Source organism: Saccostrea cucullata, unplaced genomic scaffold (genome assembly GCF_032062105.1).
Source record: "Saccostrea cucullata isolate Sc308-1 unplaced genomic scaffold, CSIRO_AGI_Scuc_v1 ctg125, whole genome shotgun sequence".
Taxonomy (NCBI): Eukaryota; Metazoa; Mollusca; class Bivalvia; order Ostreida; family Ostreidae; genus Saccostrea; species Saccostrea cuccullata.
Window position 1 is genome coordinate 60,823 of NW_026936290.1, and position 24,706 is coordinate 85,528.

The 24,706-nt window shown below is 34.6% G+C and overlaps 2 protein-coding genes across 3 annotated transcripts; one reads left to right on the forward strand and one right to left on the reverse strand.

Annotated features, from left to right (window-relative positions):
* Nucleotides 1-457: 457 nt before the first annotated feature.
* On the reverse strand, nucleotides 458-13,762 carry LOC134245288 (vesicle transport protein SFT2B-like). The gene is made up of 7 exons (XM_062727596.1): nucleotides 13,524-13,762; nucleotides 7,007-7,093; nucleotides 3,218-3,300; nucleotides 2,968-3,049; nucleotides 2,701-2,736; nucleotides 2,471-2,559; nucleotides 458-1,587 (listed from the first exon to the last, which is right to left on the reverse strand). Exons 1-7 carry the CDS (start codon nucleotides 13,587-13,589, stop codon nucleotides 1,548-1,550), a joined length of 483 nt encoding a protein of 160 aa, XP_062583580.1. The 5' UTR covers nucleotides 13,590-13,762; the 3' UTR covers nucleotides 458-1,547.
* On the forward strand, nucleotides 13,753-19,438 carry LOC134245287 (uncharacterized). Of its 2 annotated transcripts, none has more exons than XM_062727595.1 (4): nucleotides 13,753-13,892; nucleotides 15,203-15,680; nucleotides 15,982-16,325; nucleotides 18,329-19,438. In XM_062727595.1, exons 2-4 carry the CDS (start codon nucleotides 15,215-15,217, stop codon nucleotides 18,632-18,634), a joined length of 1,116 nt encoding a protein of 371 aa, XP_062583579.1. In that variant the 5' UTR covers nucleotides 13,753-13,892; nucleotides 15,203-15,214; the 3' UTR covers nucleotides 18,635-19,438. The 2 variants fall into 2 exon arrangements, with proteins under 2 accessions (XP_062583579.1, XP_062583578.1); XM_062727594.1 differs by having other exon boundaries at nucleotides 13,755-13,892; nucleotides 15,207-15,680.
* The last annotated feature ends 5,268 nt before the right edge of the window (nucleotides 19,439-24,706 follow it).

Consider the following 24,706-nt stretch of genomic DNA (forward strand, 5'->3'; position numbering starts at 1 on the left):
GGAATCAATGTTTTACATTGAAATGTATAGGAAAAATCTTTAAAAATCTTCTCAAGAACCACTGGGCCAGAAAAGCTGAAACTTATGTGGAAGCATCCTGGGGTAGTGTAGATTCTAAATTGTTCAAATCATGACCCGGAGGTTGGGCGGGACCACAATGGGGAATCAAAGTTTTACAATGGGGAATCAAAGCATCCTATGGTAGTGTAGATTTCAAATTGTCTAAATTATGATCAGTGGGGTAGGGTGGGGTCACAATATGTATTACAAGGGGGAAATCTGGTAAAGTACGGAATGGTCAAAGCTTCTCAGGTGAGCGATGTGATCAATGGGCCTCTTGTTGTATATTCACATCAGAAGTCATATTCACATCAGAGCAGGGGTATTGAGAGTAAGGATTGGCTTACAGACTTCTTGTCATTTTCAATCATGACCCCAAAAATACATTCAAGAACAATTTGTAAAATGATTGATTCTTTATTATGATGAGCAGTGAATCAAACATAAATCATGGACAGTTTATGGCAGAATCTTAACAAAAATAAATACACCACAAATGAAACTGCAAAGTAAAATGGACCATTTTTAATTTCCATTACCATACTTTCTTCAAGAATTGGATAAAAATACATACAAATGAATTTCAATCTGTTATACCCTCAAAACTGAGCAGGCACTGTGTGGTAAATTATTTTACAGACAACAAATTTATGGACAGCTTCACAATTACATTGAGTCACATGTAATGGATGGTTGGGGGAAAACAACAATTTGCTTGAAAGTAATCTCAGTGTTATCTAAACAGCGAGTTTGTTCATTGATCATATACACTGGATGTATTAAAGCTGTCTCTTTTTACAGCATTGCATCAATATTGTCAATAAAATTAAATGTTTTTACTACAAATGTACGTACACCTACTGCAAAAAATAGCCTGTCTTCCTAGTGCTAAATTCTTTGTACACAAAAATACATTTTAAAATATGTACCCGGTATGTTGGATGTTATATTTATACTAAAAATTCAAACAACATCATTTTGATTGTAAAATAAATGAACATTAGCACCTAAACAAGTGGGGGCACAGGAAGGCCTCGAAATGTGAATGAAAACTGCTGTAAAATCACACACACTTTAGCACTTGTTTACTTCAAAATTCTTTATGAATGGATGAACATATGACATTGATCAATAACTAAAAAATACAAATACCTCATCTTTACAGTCCATTCTTCATAACGTCAATGGCTGCCATACTTTTCGAGTCTGAGAGCGTTAAAATGATCTTAATGGCTTTATTATGAAACTTCACTTTCTGTACTCATCCCTTACTAAAACTAACACCTACAAATATGTCTCCAAAAATTACATCGATTCCTCTAAAAATAGCATAACTGTAAACAATTCACAAAAATATACATGAAAATACAAGTACTTTCTCTTTATAGCACTTGGTCAAATGGATAGGATGAGAAATAAACAATAAATATCATCAGTATGTAGATAGTCAAACAAGGAGTTCAAGCCTCATGAATGTTGATAGGATATCATTCTAAACAAGATGCAAAACATTTTTTGGCTGCATCCCTAAAAATAGAAAATAAAATGTTCATTAAATATATAAAGCATTGCTCATGATTTTCCTTCCTAACTATAGTATAGTATACAATTACGGACTGTTTAGAAGGGAGACATCAACAATTATCAGGTCTGTGTAGGGTTGTCACCCGAGGACACAGGCACCCGAGGGTGACAACCCTACTCAGGCCTGATAACTGGTGATGTCTCCCTTCTAAATAGTCCATAATAGTATTATTATCCTGAAGAATCTAAATCATCAGTATTAGTAAAAAATAGTAATCAAATTTCTTGTATTTTCCTACTCTGCTCTGATTCTATACTTGTCAAACAGACAACTTTGACGTCATCGTTAGAATTTACTGCTTCCCGATCCTGCATATTTAGCAATTGTACATGACTGTATTATAAAAAATAAGAGTTATCTCGCTTAATCCACTGCATTTTTATTCAAGGGGCAACAACACAGTTGTAACCCTGCATGCTCACTTGCGTTATTTCATTGTCATCTGAAAGGTGACAACTGTTGTCACCCTGCGTGTGAGGGAGACATCACGAATTGTCTCACCTCACGTGACATGCTCTAAACCAATCAGATTGACTGTATAATTCTGAAGGATAATAATAATAATCAGTATAGAACAATAGTAGTACATCAGGTGTAGTGCAATAGTTTTAAATCAGAACATTGTCATAGTCATGTAACTGGAGAGGGGAAAAATGCAGTGGACCAGACTGGGATTCGGACCCGGTCAGGTGCTCTATCGACTGAGCTATCTCAGTCGAACCAGACTGATTGCCAGAGTAAAATAGTAAATAATCTGATCTTTTCTCATTGACTCACCTGGGAAGAGATTACCGGTACATGTATATAACAGGAAAGATAACTCACCTTGCAAATGGAATATATGACAGAGAATACCAGGTTAGGGCTAGGAATTGTAGAACACAACACACCAACGTAAGGGCAGGGTTCTTCAGCTGAAAGGTCAAGGACAAATTGTTACCCCTTTCTTTCTACATTAAAATAACTAGTTACCAAAAGTGAACTAACTGTTTTTGTTATTTGCAAACCAAACTGTTTTTTTCCTCTTTTATATTCAAGACTGAGAATACACTTACTGCAAAAGCACAGACTAAAGTCAGGACAAACATCACCTAAATGGCAAAAAAAAAAATGATATTGTCAGTATGACAATTAACTTAAATTAATTAACTTGATTTATAGTTTTATCAAATGATGTCAAGAAGTCTAAGGTGAATATTAAAAGCTTTGTCTGATTTATTCTTCTAATATACAAGAACATTAATACGAGACATACTTTTATTTTTGAAAGAAATAAATATGAAGTCAAGTAACTATCAGAATGGTTAAAGTCAAAAACCTACCAGGACTAAAATTGTTGCTATTACTCTTGTCTTTGCAAACATTTTCTTCAGTTGTTTAAATGGTCCCATTAAGAAACATGTACTGAAATATACAGACAGCAAATAATAAAACTTTGATAATTCTTAACATTGAATCAGAAAATAAAACATAAACAACATGTTATGATAGAGAATATCCCCATTTTTAATTCACCCACCTGGAAGTAGGGCCAAAGGGGATGAAAAATAGTGTACTCCACGAAATATTTACCTTGCTAGTGACAAAATATTTCCAAATGTGTAGAAAACAGCAAACAGAACAAGTCCGTTCTTAAACCATAGAAGGACGCTTCCCTGTGTATATAAAGAACATACTTGGAACTAATTTATACATACAGCATTTTAAACTTATCAAAGTTAATCTAGTACAAGAGGCCCATGGGCCACATCGCTCACCTGAGTAACTTGGGTGATGCAGTTCTTTAGCAGATTTCCCCTTTTGCTATACCTATCGTGCCCACCCTACCCCCCCCCCCCCCCCCCCCAAATGATTTTAGAATCTACAGTACCCAAGGATGCTTCCACACAAGGTTCAGCTTTCCTGGCCCAGTGGTTCTTGAGAAGAAGATTTTTAAAGATTTGTTCTATACATTTCTATGTAAAACTTGCATTCCCTATTGCAGCGATGCCCAACCCCGGGGGTCATGATATTATCAATTTAATATCTACACTACCCAAGGATGCTTCCACATAAGTTTCAGCTTTCCTGGCCCAGTGGTTCTTGAGAAGATTTGTTCTATATATTTCTATGTAAAACTTGCATTCCCTATTGTGGCCCCGCCCTACCCCGGGGGGTCATGATTTTGACAATTTAATATGTACACTACCCAAAGATGCTTCCACATAAGTTTCAACTTTCCTGGCCCAGTGGTTCTTGAGAAGAAGATTTTTTAATGACCCCACCCTATTTTTGTCTTTTCTTGATTATCTCCCTTTGGAAGGGGATCTGGCCCTTCATTTTAATAATTTAAACTCCCCCTCACCTAAGAATGCTTTGTACCAAGTTTGGTTAAATTTGGTCCATTGGTTCTTGAGAAGAAGTCAAAAATGTGAAAAGTTTACTGACAGACGGACGGACAGACGGACACCGCACAAAATGTGATCAGAAAAGCTCACTTGAGCCTTCAGCTCAGGTGAGCTAAAAACTCAGTTTACTGACTCTCGTTTTAATGATCTCATAAAATTTATTTACCTACATAACAACAGAAACACCAAGTAAGGCAATCATGGCAACTTAAAGATTCATATTCATCATTGAACGCTAACACTACTATCAACGTGCAAATAATGCAAGTTATACAAAGTACTTCGCAGGGGTGATAAGGAAGCATACAGAACATTCTACCTTGACTAAGTCAGTGAAACATTATGACGTCATAGTAGGCGAGATGACGTCAATCTTAGAACAAAAGTTTTTCGTAATATTGGTATTTAGAGATGTAATTTAACTCTAGGAAATAAAGTAAAACGTGTAAAGATTAACAAAAATAAGATGTTTTTATTTCGTTATGCTGTATCTGTCAATTTGATTAAAATCTAACAATGATGACGTCATATGTGTACATCGAGTAATTTGGGAATGGATCATGTCGTGTAAAGAGAATTTGGCTAAGACGGCATGTACAAAGATACGTAAAATGGAGTTTAAAAGCAAATGTCGGGAATATTATGTGAAATTCATATGGAGTTCAGTTAAATAAACAGGTATGGTAATTTATTTTTATCAATTATATTCTCTTTCGAAGATAGTCAGCTATATCCGTATCCCAGTCGGCCTTTCCTCAGTCATTCGTGACAAAAATAATGCCATAGAACAACAATAAGCTGAATATTTCAAAACATAAGATTTGTACAGATGGAAAGCTCGCCTTCTAAAATACTTGGAAAGTGCTGCTAGAATCCCGAGTTAAGCATGGTTTTACGAAAATTCTCAGCGCATATGTGTAAAATACAAAACGTAGGGCAAGGTTTCGTTCTAATGTGTGTTATAATTATTTTACTGACAGGACAATGGGATTCTAGCAGCACTTTTTAAGCAAAATAGATATTGTTGTTCTGTTAGCTTTTTTATGAAGGAACATTTCGCTATTAATAGAAGTCACGTGATGCAGTGGTGGTGGCGCACCTCATTGCATTAGACGCTCTTTTATCTTTATGCAATAGTTAATAAAAGTTTACGTTTGCCAGTGGTTTTGGTAAATTATCAAACTTAATTTTCTTTAAAAAGTCTAAATTTCCCAAGAAATGATTTATATGCTTCCTTAACATACCCGCGTTGAAATAAGTGGTTAAATCTAAGTGAATGAAATCAAAATAATATTTTGATATTGATTTGTTTTGTATTTCATATAACAACACAATATTATTGCTTGTGTTATGGTGCAACATTGATTATGTAAGCCCCCTCAGAATGAAAATATTTTCCTCCACTCCATGTTGTGCAATATTTCTGTCCCTTGGGGCTTTAACTTAATTAATGCTGCCCTCAACCCTAGTCAATACTTGTAAAATATCAAACAAGAGGCCCATGGGCTTTGACCATTCTGTTCTTTACCAGATTTCCCCCTTGTTATCCCCACCCTACCCCACTGATCATAATTTAGACATTTTGAAAACTACACTACCCCATGAACTTTCCATGGGCACAAATGTTTCAGCTTTTCTGGCCCAGTGGTTCCTGAGAAGAAGATTTTCAAAGATTTTTCCTATATATTTCTATGTAAATCTTTGATTCCCTATAATGGCCCCACCCTTCCTCCGGGGATCATGATTCCTACAATTTAGAATTTACACTATCCAAGACTGCTTCCACATAAGCTTCACTTTTTCTGGCCCAGTGGTTCTTGAGAAGAAGATTTACAAAGATTTTTCCTATATATTTCTATATAAAACTTTGATTCCCCATTGTGGCCCCGCCCTTCCCCCGGGGGTCATTATTTGAACAATTTAGAATCCACACTATACCAGGATGCTTCCACATAAGTTTCAGCTTTTCTGGCCCAGTGGTTCTTGAGAAGAAGATTTTCAAAGATTTTTCCTATATCTTTCTATGTAAAACTTTGATACCCCATTGTGGCCCCGCCCTTCCCCTGGGGGTCTTGATTTGAACAATTTAGAATCTACACTATACCAGGATGCTTCCACATAAGTTTCAGCTTTTCTGGCCCAGTGGTTCTTGAGAAGAAGATTTTCAAAGATTTTTCCTATATCTTTCTATGTAAAACTTTGATACCCCATTGTGGCCCCGCCCTTCCCCCGGGGGTCATGATTTGAACAATTTAGAATCTACACTATACCAGGATGCTTCCACATAAGTTTCAGCTTTTCTGGCCCAGTAGTTCTTGAGAAGAAGATTTTCAAAGATTTTTCCTATATATTTTTATGTAAAACTTTGATTCCCCATTGTGGCCCCGCCCTTCCCCGGGGGGTCATGATTTGAACAATTTAGAATCTACATTATACCAGGATGCTTCCACATAAGTTTCAGCTTTTCTGGTTCAGTGGTTCTTGAGAAGAAGATTTTCAAAGATTTTTCCTATATATTTCTATGTAAAACTTTGATTCCCCATTGTGGCCCCGCCCTTCCCCCGGGGGTCATGATTTGAACAATTTAAAATCTACACTACCCCAGGATGCTTCCACATAAATTTCAGCTTTACTGGCCCAGTGGTTCTTGAGAAGAAGATTTTTTAATGACCCAACCCTATTTTTGTCTTTTCTTGATTATCTCCCCTTGCGAGGGGATATGTCCCTTCATTTTAACAATTTAGATTCCCCTTCACCCAAGAATGCTTTGTACCAAGTTTGGTCAAAATTGGCCGAGTGGTTCTTGAGAAGAAGTCGAAAATGTGAAAAGTTTACAGACGGACAGACAGACGGACGGACGACGGACAAAATGTGATCAGAAAAGCTCACTTGAGCCTTCGGCTCAGGTGAGCTAAAAAACAAATTAAAATTTTTTTTATACAAAACTAATGTAATACATGTAATTAATACTTGCCAAAATGGAGAGGGTTATCCCCAACACAAAACAAACGGCGAATGCTTTCAGTCTTGTGGACCAGCTTAATGTGGTGGAGTTTGATACCTGTTTAAATGAAAAATAGGAAATTTCATAAAGTAAGGAAAAAAAGATAAAATGCTGAAAATAATGAAATATCAGTTGCTTTTTGCTGTAGCTGTCTTCAGAACAAATATTTCAATCTTTTTTTTAATAAATGCAGTTACATGTATATATTTAATTGCCATTGGAAATATATTGGTTAACAGAATTATTTGAAATATAAAATACAATTTACAGCAAAGATGAAATACACGTACTTTCAGAAATCTACTTTTTAAATTACAGTTTTTAGTTTCACATCCTTACCATGAATAATAACATGAATACTGCAAGTAATCTATACTTTACATAAATTTAGTAAATTGAAGAACATTCACTATTTGGTACAATCAAGAATGACTTGGCAGGAAAAGAGGGTACGCCTTGGAAATTTGATGAAGTTTACAAACTCCAGTTATCTCCCTTAGGACTATGTTACATTCAACGTTTGCCCTGTCACATTGTTTTTACATATTAAATATCACAGTTAAAAAAAAGGAATACAGGCTAGAATCATTAAAAAGAAAGATATTTCTGTCTTTAAAAACATTCAATCCTATTGAAAATACATATCATGTACTATTAATTGATACTTATTACATGCAATGTGTGTATTAGACTATGTGTAAATGTGTATTGTTTGTTCCTGTAATACCATTTTTGCCCTGATATTTTCCAGTCTGAGTGTTTTCATTTTCAACAACTGAACCAACAAAAACATGGGGAATAGAGGCAACTTTTTAGTAAAGTAATACACTAGCTAAGAAATACAAGAACATACAATACCTATATGATAAAAGTATAATTTTTTCTAAATTAGTTGTCAATGAAAATTTTTAAAAATTAGAACCAAATTTACCATTAGAAATTTTATAAAAGTAAAACATGATATATTTAGGGTTTTTTCTGGATAAAATATAGATTAAGAAGGCACTCATACTGGAGGAAGTGATTTGTACGGCAAAGATAGCATCTACAGGATGTGAAACGCTTTTACTATACTGCGAAAAATATACTCTAAACCTTCAACAGCAGTTTGTTTTCAGCAGTCATCTCATAACTCTGTCACCAAAATGAACATTTTATTTGCAAAACAATGAATCTCACTATCAAATAAGTCCAAAATATCTGATGTTTTCCAGGCTTTTTTAATGATTTTGATATTTCTTGTGCTAAGACAACATCAGAACCGTTGCCATTATAAGGTGCCTGTGGATTGCATCAACTCCCCAATTTTTGTAATACTCGGAAACCCAGAATTAATGGTCTTCCTGTCCAGATCATGGTTAGGAAAACTGGAAATTTCATCGTCTCTAACTGGAATTGATTTTCAATACTTGTGAATGGAATTAAATGCCAAAATCACAATTAATCAATTTTAGTACATGTACAACGCTTCTTCATATTCTCACCAATATCAATGATAATGTTTTCATTTTCGGGTATGAAAACATCACTCTACATTTTGATAAAGGAATTTAAAATGCCCAAAAGAAAAAAAATCTTGACAGTCTGACAAAATGTTTTCATAGACTTGTATAATTTAACAAGAGGCCCATGGGCCACATCGCTCACCTGAGAAGCTTTGACCATTCTGTTCTTTACCAGATTTCCCCCTTGTTATACATAATGCATCCCCACCCTACCCCACTGATCATAATTTAGACATTTTGAAATCTACACTAACACATGATCCTTCCATGGGCACATATGTTTCAGCTTTTTTGGCCCAGTGGTTCCTGAGAAGAAGATTTTCAAAGATTTTTCCTATATATTTCTATGTAAAACTTTGATTCCCTATAATGCAACGCCCTTCCCCCGGGGGTCATGATTCCTAAAATTTAGAATTTACACTACCCTAGAATGCTTCTATATATATAAGCTTCACGCCCAGTGGTTCTTGAGAAGAAGATTTTCAAAGATTTTTCCTATATATTTCTATATAAAACTTTGATTCCAAATTGTGCCCTTCGCCCGGGGGTCATTATTTGAACAATTTAGAATCTACATTATACCAAGATGCTTCCACATAAGTTTCAGCTTTTCTGGCCCAGTGGTTCTTAAGAAGAAGATTTTCAAAGATTTTTCCTATATATTTCTATGTAAAACTTTGATACCCCATTGTGGCCCCGCCCTTCCCCCGGGGGTCATGATTTGAACAATTTCGAATCTACACTACCCCAGGGTGCTTCCACATAAGTTTCAGCTTTACTGGCCCAGTGGTTCTTGAGAAGAAGATTTTCAAAGATTTTTCCTATATATTTCTATAAAAAACTTTGATTCCCCATTGTAGCCCCACCCTTCCCCCAGGGGTCATTATTTTAACAATTTAGAAGCTACATTATACCAGGATGAAAAGTTTCAGCTTTTCTGGCCCAGTGGTTTTGAGAGGAAGATTTTCAACGATTTTTCCAATATATATTTCTATTAAAAAATTTTATTCCCCATTGTGGCCCCGCCATTCACCCGGGGGTCATGATGTGAACAATGGAATTACATTATACCAAATCATAAGTTTCAGCTTTTAGTGGTTCTTGAGAGAAGATTTTCAAAGATTTTTCCTATATATTTCTATATAAAACTTTGATACCCCATTGTGGCCCCGCCCTTCTCCCAGGGGTCATGAAAACAATTTAGAATCTACATCCACATAATCAGCTTTTCTGGCCCATTTTGAGAAGAAGATTTTCAAAGATTTTTCCTATATATTTCTATGTAAAACATTCCCCATTGTGGCCCCCCGCCCTTCCCCCGGGGGTCATGATGTGAACAATTTAGAATCTACATTATACCAAGATGCTTCCACATAAGTTTCAGCTTTTCTGGTTCAGTGGTTCTTGAGAAGAAGATTTTCAAAGATTTTTCCTATATATTTCTATATAAAACTTTGAATTGCCCTTCCCCCGGGGGTCATGATTTGAACAAAGAATCTACACTACCCCAGGATGCTTCCACATAAGTTTCAGCTTTACTGGCACAGTGGTTCTTGAGAAGAAGATTTTTTAATGACCCAACCCTATTTTTGTCTTTTCTTGATTACGAGGGGATATGTCCCTTCATTTTAACAATTTAAATTCCCCTTCACCCAAGGATGCTTTGTACCAAGTTTGGTCAAAATTGGCCCAGAGATGTTGTGAAAAGTTTAAAAAGGACAAAAATCAAAAAGCTCACTTGAGCCTTCGGCTCAGGTGAGCTAAAAAGGAACCAAAAAAAAAGATGTTCAATGGTGAGTACTAAAAGTATTGTACATGCAATGATATGTTGTGAGTTTGACATTTAATTTGGTTTGCAAGTTCTAAAAAATCAACCTGAGAATGTATACTCTGATCATAGACCTAAATCGAAGGGACTGCCGACTGATGACGTCACAATCACTATCTTCTTGCGCTTGCAGCGCCCTCACCGGGATGTATAGAAACAGACTTCCTGATATGAAATCAATGTTGTCGCATCGTGATTTTTTGCATTCTTTAAGGAAATAACAACAAATTAGAAAAATTAATCACGTATCCAAGTTTTCTTCGACGAAATGATCTCGGCTGACTACTTCGAAAGTTATAACTTTACCCTATGGAGTCGATGGAAACGTTTTAACTGCAGACATCAGCTGACTATGACATGACATCTCCTGAATGCTGTCGATTATATTTTACGGTAGTACATGATTATAATCTTATTTATTTTACAAAATAAGGACACAATTTATCTACTAATATTAAAACAACAACGAATTTCAGATCTATGCTGTATAAAGAATAAATAATAAATGCATCGTGAAGTGCCGTTTACAGGTTTAGATCAACAACTTATTAATAAATTGAGATGTTCCCGGTAATGATCTACATAAACATGTATTTTTTAAAAAGTTGGTTATAACTCTTAAAATATTTATTTAATCGTGTTAATTTAGGATTACAGCATTGTCAGTGATCAAAACATTTTCTAAGAGATTTTTTATATTTTTTTCCCACAGGTTTTGTAGATAGCCTGTCCACTTCTCAAATGAGAATAGGGGTCTGCCTTGCATACCAAACTCTATGGAAAATGTTTGAGAACATGTACTATGCCATGTACCATCTGGTATGATAAGTCAAATGTGACAGAACAATGCTTGGTTACAAACCTGCACAGGATTAAATCAGCAAAAGTGCCAAGTGGTGTGTCCCATGTATGCACGGATGAGTTGCATATGACTGGATTTCAATGATTTAATTATCATGTTTAGAACTCCATTTTTTTCAACTACATTTATACTGTGTATATCCAGAATGTGATTATTATTAACTTTTGTATATTATAACTCAAAGACAAACTGCATCAATATAAATATTAAATTATTTAGTATGACTGTAATGAAATATTATTAAAATCATTGTTATATTTTAGACGTTTCCACTTTTTTATTTATTAAAAAATTTTTTCAACTTAAAGCACTGCTAATTAACATTAATTGTGCATGGTTTAAAATTGTATATGATAGTTACTTCTTTAAATTTTTTAAGATGATTTACAGTTTAAAAAGTCATCCTTTTCTATAGTGAGTTTATATTGGTGAGCACTGCTTTAGATGTACATGTATGGCATATTTAATGTCTTTTTAAAATAATTATTTTCAGTGTAATCAATCACAACTGCAAAGTACAAAATATTAATCGCTGAGCATCATGTTCAATCTTATCAGCATCTTTAAAGAACAAACACTGGTAAATAATTATTTTATATATATACAAGTTCTACTGCCATTATGATTAAACTGTTTGATCTTGAACCCACTGCCTAAATAGAAGTTTTAATAACTTACTGTAGCTCAAAGCATACAGGCACTTGTAATTCTTATTCTTTTTTTTTCTTTTTATGAAATTACATTCCCTATACCTTGTTATGTAGTTAGGGAAAATGTTCTTTTTTTATTAAAATAATCATATTTAAATGGGGTCAACTTTTCTTTCTTCTTCTTTTTTTTTAAAGATGCATATCAAATTTGTGTGCAAAAATAATGAACTACCTTTTAGCCCTATGCTAAATTTCAAACCCATAAAAAGTTTGACAAGCCAAAAAAAAAAAAAGAAACAGGAAAATGTGTCCATTTCGTACAAACTCGAAAATCCTGTCTGGGGGGGGGGGGGGGGGGGGGGGTATTAGGATCGAACATCTTTCAGTAGTGTGTACCAAATTTTTATCCAAACACTACCACTTATCCATTTTTTGGCTAAAACTATAATGTGCCTGTCGAAATTGGGGGGTGGGGGGCTAAACCCACGCCCCAGCCCCGATGATCAATGCCTACATCATATCTTTGCAAAAAAAGGGGGGGCTATAGGCTTGTCAAAGAATACTCCTATTGGTTATAAATTTCTAACTCCTTACTCGTGTTACTGCACAATAGTCATGATAGGGTGCCACATGAGCCTGATGAGGGGCCTGTTGCGAACCATCAGCGTTGTCAAACACTGCTATATTAAAACATAAGATATTTGCTCTTTAAAAAATCCACGTATTAATAGGCCTATTTGTTTCTTATATATTAACTTTCTTTTCATCGAACATCATCTTGATTAACCTCGCATGCATTCTGACAGCTTCTCTGTGATCATGGTGATCATGCATCCGTCATGTTAAATACTCAAACTGTAGGCCTATAGCTTTTTTTACACATTAAAAACAAGATAAATACCTCGAAAGCTGCTCAAGGAACTCTTTAGTGTATTAGTAAGAAGAATTTGGTACATTCGGCAAAAGTTTAATTCATTCAATGCTATAATATCTCGACAATGTAGATGTAAATAACGTTATCTTTGTAATGCCGGATGTTTTCTATACATCCCGGTGAGGGCGCTGCAATCGGAGGGAGATCGTATAGTGATATCTATTGTGACGTCATAGGAGTCGGCGGTCCCTTTGTTTTAGGTCTATGCTCTGATTGGAGAAAGCTAATTTCAAGTTTTCATTATGTCACCAGTTCTGACGTTTTCCTTGCACGTAAAATATCTAGATCGGAAAAAAAAGCTTGAAAAATGTCGACACAATTTTGGACGTCAAATATGTCTGTACGGGCTTATTTATTTTACCAATAGGGTAAAAAAATCCTACTCTCCCTTTATGTAGGTCTATAGCTAAAAAATCTTTCTTTTTATACTCCATGGCTTTCCATGCAACTTAGGCGTATTGAATTTGTTTTTCAGTGTTTTTAAATCAAGTGCCGGCATGTGAATATTCTGACATATGTGTTTTCTACTCATTACATACAGAAAATTTGCACACATTTTTATATATTACAAAAGAATTTGTCCTAAATATCAATATAACAACATCAATATGAAAACTCAAGGAAATTGCCAAATCATCAGCATGCACATGACTGTCATTCATGTGGTGCTGATTGATATAATTTTTACACGATTGAATTTATCTTGACCTGTGTAACAATCCCAGATTCTTCATCTTCATCATCTCCACTCAGCGCTTTCTTTAATTTATCCATTTTAAGGTCACAAATATAAATACTCTAATAAAGCAACAAGTGTTTCCCCCTATTTTCGTTTACAAAAAACAACACCACTTCCGGTTTAAAACTCCATCTGGTGGGCACGTCAACGGAATATACCGGACTTTGCCGAAGACTACGTCAGTCGGAAATGTTTGTTGTGTATTGACAGTGGCAGCCCAGCTGTATTTGGCAGAAATTGGCAAACACGTAAGATTCGTTCATTCGAGAGGGAAGGCAACAATAACACTGATGTAAATAAGTCAATGGGAACCGTGGTATAAAGTTTGATCGCATTTTGTAAGTCCCATTCAGTTATAAACTGCATACAAATGTCAAAATAACATTCAGTATATTTTGATACAGTTGATTGACTTCGGTTATAAATAGATTTAATCAGCTGACTATGTAAACAAATCGTGTTGTGTTGTAGCTTAGAAAGGATATTAGTTTCCTTCATTGCTAATATTGTTCGGTTTTGTTTTATGGATCAATAAATATTATTTAAATAAATTTATAGAAAATTAAAGTATTTATAATAAGTTTCATGATTGATTTAGCTCACCTGGGCCAATGACTCAATTAACTAAACTTTGTCAGTCAGAGTTTGTCATTTGTCCTTTAACTTTGACTTCTCTGGTACAATATTTCCAAATGATCAGAAAAATTAATTAAAATTCTTCTTTTCAATTTGCAAGGATACGGGGCAAACACTGGGTGTCTATAGATTCAAAATTGTTCAAATACTCCCCCCCCCCCCTCCCCTTCGATAGGGTCTGAAGATAACAATAGCACATAAAAGAGTTGTTTATGATATCTGAATATGTATTGAGAAAAAATCTGATTTTCAGTAACATTTTGGTTATAATGATAGCGATAAGATATTTACAAGTACACTATACAGGATGTATCCGGTATAGAGTTTTAAAAGATTCAAATTTGTTCAAATCATGGTCTTAGGGCTAGGATGGGCCACTGTAGATAGAATGTTCTATCGTTAAAATGATATTGTCCTCAACCCGGTTTAACGATAGAATTCGTTCCGTGTATTCGTAATGTAGCAAAACGAAACACGGGCGATAACTCGCATAGTGCATTTACTAGGAACAATCTAGAGAGTTCCGAATGTAAACATGGCAGGTAATTTGAATGGAGAGAAAAACGTTGAGAAAATTAATTGGATTTTCGTATTTATATGGATTATTTTTTGGGACAAAAGGCATAAGCAATCTCAAAAAGGTTTGTTTTGATTATTTTGGTAGTTATTCCCAGTGCAAATCATTTTATATTCTTCAAAATCGTTTTGGAGCGGATCCGCTCCGATTTGCTACATTGCAAGTATATGGGACGTATTCTAACTGTGGTGAGGGCTTGTACCGAGACACAGTTAGATTATTCTAACTAGGGCCACTGGTATTAAAAAAAGAAGGCCTGGTGACTCAGGTGAGCATTGCAGCACATAGACCTTTTGTTATAGTTTGAGAGGGGTTATCGAAAGGACTATTTGACTTAAAGAATATCAGATAATATGGTCTCATTTAAGTTAGTTTAATTATATTTTATGACATTTATCAACTTTTTAAATAATTTTCATATTGTTTGTTTCTGAGCCAGGTTTCACCATGCCAAGCCAGGGACCACCGTTCTTTTATCCAGACTATTTTCCTAATCAGAGAATGCCATTTATAGATGATAGAATCTCCCACCACCACCAGGGACCAGCCGTCCCTCCAAACATGCCTTTCATGGCACCACCTTACGGGAACCAAATTCAGTTCAGGCCACCTATGTGGGGACCACCAGCTTACAACTATCAGAACAATGCGGTGCCATATGACTATCAGAGACACCGCGGTAACAATCGGAATCTCCAGCCCGTCCAGGGGAATCCCCAAGATAATGTGCAGGTTAACGACCGATCAGACACGGAGGAGAGGACCTGCTGTATCTGTCATGACCGCCTACAGAACTCCGAGGAGCGCGGAATCCACCTGTGTGATGGGGGACAGGAGGAAGGGGAGACAACTGAGGAGGAGAAATCAGAGCCTGACTTCAGTGTGGAACTGACGGACATGGATGAGCGCCTCGGTAAAATATAGCTCTGGAGTAGCACACATTGTCTGTTAAAATTTGTCTGACTAAAAAATGATTTTCATTAAATTTATGCATACATAATATCACTTCAGCTTTAATTTTTTTTTCTTTATATGAAAACGCTTCCTTTCAAGCCCTTTAGGCAACGGACATGTTTCAATCAATCTTATTAAAATCAGAGGGATCCTTTGATCCGCTCACATAGATCGCTAGACAGGGTCCTATGTGAGCGGATCAAAGGATGTGATTTTAGTCAGATTGTGTTTCAATTAATTTATTTTCTCCATATTTTCAGAGAAGCTTTTGAATGAGTTAAAGGACTGTCTGAGAAACAAATATGAGAGTGTGACAGAAACCCTGGAGAATTATGTTTCATCTCGCATCGACACCATAGGGACCCTCCATAAAGACGTCCAGGAGGAAAAGTCACATCTCCAGAATCTCCAAACCGAGCTCCAGACACGGACAAGAGAACTGGAGAAAAAGGAGAAGGCGTTACGGGAAAAGGAGAGCAGGCTTCACAAAGAGCAGGAGAAGTTAGACAGCGAGATTCAGAGAGAGAAGGAGGAGATATGTCGTCAATGGCAACAGCTCCGGGATGAAATCTCCCGTATGGAGAAACTACACGAAGTCCAAAAGGTATACATGTACAGGTTACTGATGAAAAAGTACCCTGATCAAGACTCAGGGACCTCCATAAAGGAAACGGGAAACAGCTAGACTGGTGACCAAAATCTAGTTATCTCCCCTTGATTCCGCCTCCTGGATCTAAGTGCCATGGAATTTAGTGCCAATGTTTGTACAAGAGAGTATAAATCTATGAAAGGGAAAAAATGGTTCTAATGTACCCTGAATTCAAGAGTTGTGGACCTTGTTAAGTCCACACAGTCTAAGGGTAAATTACATTGATAATATCAAGTGTGGTACCTCATCTAAACATGATTCAATGGTAAAAAGGGATCTATATAACTATTTTACAGAGCTGGATTAAATTATCAAACCATGACTTGATAAACACATTCTTACAGTTCCCTAAATCTTAAATTGAGGACTGATATTAATTTTATCAGTGCATCAAAATATGAAAAATAACACAAAAGTTCAGTCGAGGTAAGTGCAAGAAATATTAAAAAAAAAACACAGATAAAACTTCCTATTAATGAATTATTTTGATTGAAAAGAATGATCCTGTTTTGCAAATAATGAGTTGATTGATGAGAGTCTTAAAACAATCCACCTCCTATAGAATATACAAGAGCAGCCTGGGTGCACATCAGACAGTATATAGTTACACATGTACATACCCAGCATTTTCTGGACTTCTATGAGTTGGATTGAACTTTTAAGAAATGGGGTTTCACACAGGTACTTCTAAAAAGTCCACAACATAATGACATTCCTCTAAATCCACATTTTGTGTAATCTTGTGTAAGTTCAAAAAGAAAACTAAATCCTAATTTATCTCCCTTTAGCAGGAGTTAGGAGTTACCTCCCTTGCCAGTCACATTCTCTGTAAAAAGTTTGCCTTTCTATGTATACATTTTTCCTTGTGAATACCCCATCTCATAAAAAGCAGATGTAACTTGAATTGTACAATGTGATATGTGTGTTTTTCTCCTAACAATTTCTTTGCAGGCCTGATGAAGTGTAAAATTGGGTGAATAATGTAGGATAAGGTATACTTATCTATTCCGAGACATTAACCATTTTGTTACCCACAGACCAAGTGACAGGCCAAGTCATTAAGTTAATGACTTATACAGGTTTCTATTCTGTTTATATTTTCCTCACATTTGAACAAGTTTACCCATTCATCTGCCTATTAAATATTTGTCTCTGCCACTGTAAAGCATATTGCGTCACTGTTGCATTTCTATAATGGTCCACATTTTCAACATTTCATTCTGAAAAAAATCTGCAAATATATCGAAAGCTAAGAATAAAGGTGCAAAGTTAGAAATACATGAAAGCAAATAAAAATGATATATTTACTGTGGTTTGTATTTGATACACATTGATGCAGTGGTCCTATAAATATGTTGTATGCTAGTTTCTTTTGTACTGATATATAGGTATACATGCCGTAAAAAAAGCCGAGAAAAACAGCATTATATATCTACAAGAGTTTTCTCCTCAAGCCATTAGGTGATTTAGTTTCACCTGTTTACTCCTGGTTAAAACGAAGATAAAATTTGTCCATTTGGGAAGGTAAACCTTGTGTAAAATCTGGTAGAGTATACTTGTCCTTTTGCTAACTGAGTGATAGTTCAAAGTAAGGTGCTTTGTCATTCCTTGATTAATTAGTAGCTTAGTAAGAAGGTTTCAAAATGTTTTTTTTAATTAATTATGTACATAATCCAAACCAACTTTACTCATATTGTTGTGTATGGGAAATTACTTGTTGGACAACAATTATCAGATCTGTTTTGAAAGAGCAGATTTGCGTTGAGGTATTTAAATTATTACCTGTTTGCATACAAAATTGTACAAAATAATAACATCAGTTTATTGCTGTAAAAATTTATGAGAAATATTCAAAATTTTGAATATACATAGTGTGCATGTGCTTTTGAATGTAAGGTAAGAAGAGCAAAAAAATATAGAATAAAAATTAATGAATAAATAATATCTTGCTTTTTCAGGGGAGGATCAAGCTAGATATTGGGGGTGTTATCTTTACCACTTCCAGGTTAACCCTAACCAGGGATTCCGAGTCCATGCTGGCAGCCATGTTTAGCGGTCGCCACGAGGTACGCGTAGAAGACGACGGCACTATATTTATAGACAGGGATGGAACTCATTTCCGCTACATCCTGAATTACCTCCGAGATGGGGGAATCAAACTCGATGCCCTGCCAAGAAACCGTCAAGTACTGAGGGAGCTCAGAAACGAGGCTGTGTTCTATCAAATCCATGGACTTGTGCAACAAATTGAAAAACTTATTTAAAATTATAGTACAGGGGCAATCGAGAAGCATTTCAGAACCTTGTAATTTAAGTTGTTTATTCCTTAATTCTAACTGGAATATTGATGATGGTTAAAATGTCTGAAGAAAATATGTGTACTGTCAGAAGTATGAGACCAGTATTGATGACGGTTTGAACCAATTAACTAAAACAAAATATTGTCCAGAATAACTGTCTGTATTTGTGTACAGTGCGGTCACAGCGCATCGCGGGATAACCACGGGTGATCTTGTTTTTTACTCATCAGCCGTGGGCAAACTCTCCGAAATAACGATGGTCACAGAGTGGCAGGAAGGGGAGATAACTCTTCAGAAATAGGAAGCGGGAGTGATGAAGTGTAGTTGTTTGATAAAGTAGTCATTACATTCAACAGACAGATGTGTTTGTATGACCAGACAAAGTTAACTGATGTACATGTACTCATGTAGTTGTTCACATGTTACTGTCTATAAAATTAATTAGAAATGATGTACCGTGCAGCTTAAAAGATTTAAATTGCCACTCTCTGAATGAATCACCATTTACTATTCCATGTAAAACTTAATGCATCTTTATAAATCAGACTGTGTGCATGTTTTACAAGGTATCATTAAGTGCTTTATTTCATTTGTTCTGTTTCTTGCTATGCATGGATTTTCCAGGTGATGAGGGATATATTAGAATCAGTGATTTTTATGTCCAGGATTCTATTGTTTATGTATATTGAAGAGTGCTTGAATTTCATATCATTTTTATGAAAGATGTCCTGTAGTCAATTCAATAAAAATATAATTATCTTTATGAAATATATCTTTGTGTTATTTTTTTCCTCAAGAATGTCAAAGGTATTAAGGAGGAAACACACAAGCACCAATAATAAGGCATGTTAGGATAAAAAAAAATGTCAAGAATTGACCAAATAAGGCTGGAGTAATCAGACAATTTCAGTCATAACAAGATATTTTGTAAAACACTGATGTCCCTGTGTGGTACTTATGGCAAAGTTAAAGTTTCTCAAATGCAAGTCAAACTCCAAGGACAGAGATCAAAGATATAGTCACCCAGAGAAAGGACTTGTTTTAATGAATACACATTTGAAATATGAAAGCCCAATTAAGCACCAACCATTCAAAAGTTATTGGCCAAGGTTAACATGATTTAAATGTGTGTAAAACTACAAGGTCAATATCAAAGGGTTCAATTAAATAGATCCTAAGGAAAAGAAATACACTTATGAATTTAGACCTAGCACCAACTGTTCAAAAGTTATGGCCAGGTTAAAGTTTCTCAAAAGGAGGTTAAACTCCAAGGGTCAAAAGGTCAAAATTTGTATCGAAAATCAAAAGATCAAAACATTTTACATATAAGGAAAGGTCTTGACAAAGAAGCCTTTATCGTAGAAACATGTATGAAATATAAAAGACTTATTAGTAATACTTACTGTTCAAAGGTTGTAGCCAAAGTTAATGTTTTTTAAGAAGTTAAACTGCAAGGTCAATGTCAAAAGGTCAAAATTGTTGGTATTCAAAGTAAGGTTTTGTCAGAAGGAATTCACCTGTTGAATGGGAAAACCCTACTACTAACTGTTCAAAAGTTCTAGCCAAGTTTTAATTTTACAAAAGTAGGTCACACTCCAAGGTCAAGATTAAAAGGTCCAATTTGTTGGTCTCCAAAAGAAGGTCAGGACACAAGAAAAACGTCTATGAAATATGAAGGCCTTGGAACTACCGGTATATAATCAAGAACAAAATGGTCAAGGTCAAGGTTAAAGCTTTTTTAAAGGTGGGTCAAATGGTAAAAAATATTGATTTATTCCTAGGAAAAGTCATGTCATAATTAATTTACTTGTGAAGTATAAAAGTGAAAGCCCTTGTGAAGTATAAGTATGAAAGCCATAGCAACAACTGTTCAAAAGTTTTAACCAAGGTTAACCTGTACATTTGCATAGTATGGAATGCCATATACGACAGCCAACTGCTTACTGCCAACTGTCAGCTGCTTACTGCCAAACTGCCACACATATTTAAATAATTTTTTTTTATATTGATATTTATGTAAATTTAAAAAAAAAAAGGCGCGGATCTATAGGAAATTTTTTCCAAGAGGGTCACTCTGGTAAAAAAAATCCAACCCAGAAATTTCTTGACAAGAAAAAAATACGTAAAGTCCTTTCCTAAATGTGAAAATTTATTTCGGTCGGGGAGAAGGGGTTCATATGCGTCATGTGTATGACATTTTTCATACCAACTTAACACGAATGTAAATAGGTCCCTTTGAGTTGATTTATTTTATACATTAAATAACTTTTAGTTGGTTTAGTTTGTGCATTAATTAACTTTACAAATTTCAGAGATATTTTATTTGCACAAACAAAGAGATATAAATGTTTGACCGGCGTTTTCTAAGTGGAGGGTCCAAGATCTGTTATACTGGTAGTTCGTTTAGTTTATTTAACGTATGACTGTACAAATTTTACATGCACCCCCCTCCCCCCCGATCTATGCATGTGAAACATTATAAAACACAGAGATATACATCTTTAATTTAAGGAAATTTTTAACCTTAGAATATAATGGAAAACGGAAATTTCTTTTCAAAACATCTTTCTCTGCGAAACGACAAATCTTTTTTATTATTATTCTCTCTTCAAAGGTTTTATTGTCTCCGGGGGAGGGGGGGTCTTTAAAGATTAAAATAGTCATTTTATTACTTATTTCAAGTAGGAAAGCAAATAAAAAAATTAAACAATGTACTTTATCAAACGCATATAAGATAAAACATGTTGGTTATTTTATTCAATTCAATTTTACCAGGGTGATCCCCTTGGAAAAAAGGTCCTGGATCCGTGCCTTTTTTTCCCCCTCTTTTTTTGTAAAAATTCATATAAATATCAATACAAATATACAATATATTCAAATATGTGTGGCAGTTGGCAGTAAGCAGTCAGCAGTTGGCAGTAAGCAGTTGGCTGTCGTATATGGCATTCCATACATTTGGTTTTTTTTTTTTTTTTTTTTTTTTTTTTTTGCAGAATTGGATCAAGCTCCAAGGTCAGATATGTTGGTACCGATAGAAAATACGAGATGTTGGTCTCGTCTCAATTGTAAGAAATGCACATGTGAAATACAAAAGTCTTAGCTCCAACCAATCAAAAGTTATGAGCAAGGATAACGTATGGCGAACAAACAGACAGATGGACGGATATGGCAAAAACTATATATACATGTAACTCGGAACCTTCATTACAGGGGCGTAAAAATCGATTTCAAATACATTCTATGTGACACGACCTTTGGAAAATACATTTTACACCTTGACTTTGGAGTTTGAACCCCTTTTGTAAAACATTTGCTACGACTTTCAACAGTTGGTTCTTTTGCTCTAAAGCCAATTTTCCGGGAAGGGAAATCCTTCTCTATTATAAACCAATTTTCCAGTGGAGAGAGTAGGGGGTTGGCTTGGTGCAGGAGAAATCCTACTGCTACAGATTTTTACACCTCTGAAACTGATGATTTTAAGTCTCTGTCCATCAAAACTTTAACCTTGCCCATATTTTGCATGTATTTCATGTGTCAAGGTCTTTTACTGGTACCAGTAATTTGGAATTTTTTACCTTGACCGTTGAGTTTGATCTACTCTAAAAATCTTTAATTTATAACCTTGATCGTAATTTAAGAACGGTTGATGCTAGGGCTTATTATAATTTCAATAGTTTCAATCATATGACAGCATGGAATTTAATTATGACTACATGCAAGGTGTCAAAATGCAGAAATTATGTCAACATGCTAATTAATTATTTTGACATGCAAGATTTTTTATGTTAACATGCAAGCTGCAAGATTTATTAGTATGTCAGGTTGCAAGATCAGTATGTCATTCAACATGCTATACATTATGTAAGTATGCAAGATAATTGTGTCAAAATAAACTATAAATATGTCACCATGCATGCAAAAAAAATATATATGTCAACATGCCAAAATTGTGCCAACATCCAAACAAGTGTGTCGACATGCAAGAGAGATATGTCAACATGGATACCGGAGTATGTCAACATACAAGAAATGTGATGAGTATTTAAAAAAAAAAATTTAACATGGTCTTTCTTTATATGTCGACATACAACTTATTAAATGTCGATGGGCATGTAACTTATTTATATCGGCATTGAATTTATCTCGCATATGTCAACATAAAGAGTTCAGTTACATGTATATAGATCAACATCTTAATCTCGACTATCCACATAAATATCTTGCTTGTAAGCATCTTAAATTAAGTTGGATCTTGATTGTTGAAAGTCGATATTTGAACAAATTCCAGTTTTTTTTTTCTTATAACATTTATTTTGCATGCCAAAATAGTTATGTTGTATGTTGAAATATTTCTTTTTTTTAAGTCGACTTAATCTTTAGAAAATCATATATTTTTTTAATGGGAGGGGATTAGAGGTGGGGCGTCAAATACAAATCATAAATCTTCCAGAAGTTGTCTCTCTTGTACCAGCAAGTAAATTTGTTTATGAACATGGACCAAGGTTTTATAAAATAGCATAAATTGCATGATCAGATAAATAACACCGAGCCATTCATTCTTATATAATTTATATATCTTTAAAAAGTGGTAACAATTATCAAACTAATAGTAAACTATTGATAAAACAAATAAACACCCCCCCTGTAATTATCTCGACCGTCGAAGAGTCATCTCTCCATCGTTTAGAAATTTGGTCAGTTGCAAAGAAGCAAAGTGATAAGTAAAGACAAGATGACCTGTGGGTTTCCGACGATGCACAAAGGTATAGCAATAATTTTTCAACAATGATCAACAGGTACTAGGCAGTTCTTGTTTCATCAACTTGTTTTTCAATAGCTTATCTTAATTCATTGTAGGTAAATCAATAAGCAAATGCTTTTGCATTTACATCTAGTCAACTTGAATTTAGATATATATGTCTTAAATTCAAATGAAAGTATACTTTTACATAAATAAAGGAAGGTTATGAAAGAAAAGTTATAAAGTCATCACGTTTATGAAAAAGTCTATTTGTTTGGTTACCATATGCATTACAACGTCTTTTTCTTGTATAACATCCAAATATTCATAAAACAGACAGTACACGATGTTTATGCATTTCGAGTTGAAGGGCAGCAAGTGTTTTCTTCTTCTCGTATTAGTTTTTGAATAAAATCTGCTTCATATAAATCACAAAAATAGGCCTGCTCATATTTATAAGGGCACAATTGGTACCCATGGGAGTTCCGACACGATCTCCAAACACTACATAATTATTGCCAATTAGAAATTTGGGCATCATTTTTAATATCAACTTCAGAATAGCCGTGAGTATAATGTTTTTTTAACAAATGCAAATGACAAATGATAATGAAAGTCAATATAATTTAGGGGTTCCGTTTTTTATAAACTGTCAAACATGCATGGCGATGTTGAAAAACCTGGAATTTAATTCAATATGGGGAATGGCTATATACAGTGTTGAAAAGTCGTAAGTATTGTTGTGATTGCATTGCTTTCTTAGAATAGTGTTTGTCCAAAATATATTATACATGGAAACTTGATCAAAAGACATTTCTTTTTACATCTAACAACTGTCACTCAGGGATTAAATAATGAAAGCAACATATTTTATGCTGGTTTTCGAAAAATAATGAATTGCCTTAGTTTGAAACTTTTAGTACCAATGTATATGTATTTTTTATTTAACAATCATATGCATGTGCTGAATTATACTGTCTTGGTATTTTTGACATTGACATACAGTGTGTATAACATGGTTAATTAATTGTTTAATTAACTATGCATTAAAGTTAACGACACATCCTGCTGTGAAATAAAACGTGTATACACGGGACACGCCTTCCAGGTCCCACATATACAATGGAAACAATTGTATATGTACCGAGATCATCCATTAATAATCATCATATCATATCATGTATATACATATATATATGTTATACATAAATTAAGATTCATTTTATACTAAATCAAGATACTTAATTAAGAACATACGATGATATACGTTGGATTAAATTAAACAAATTAATACA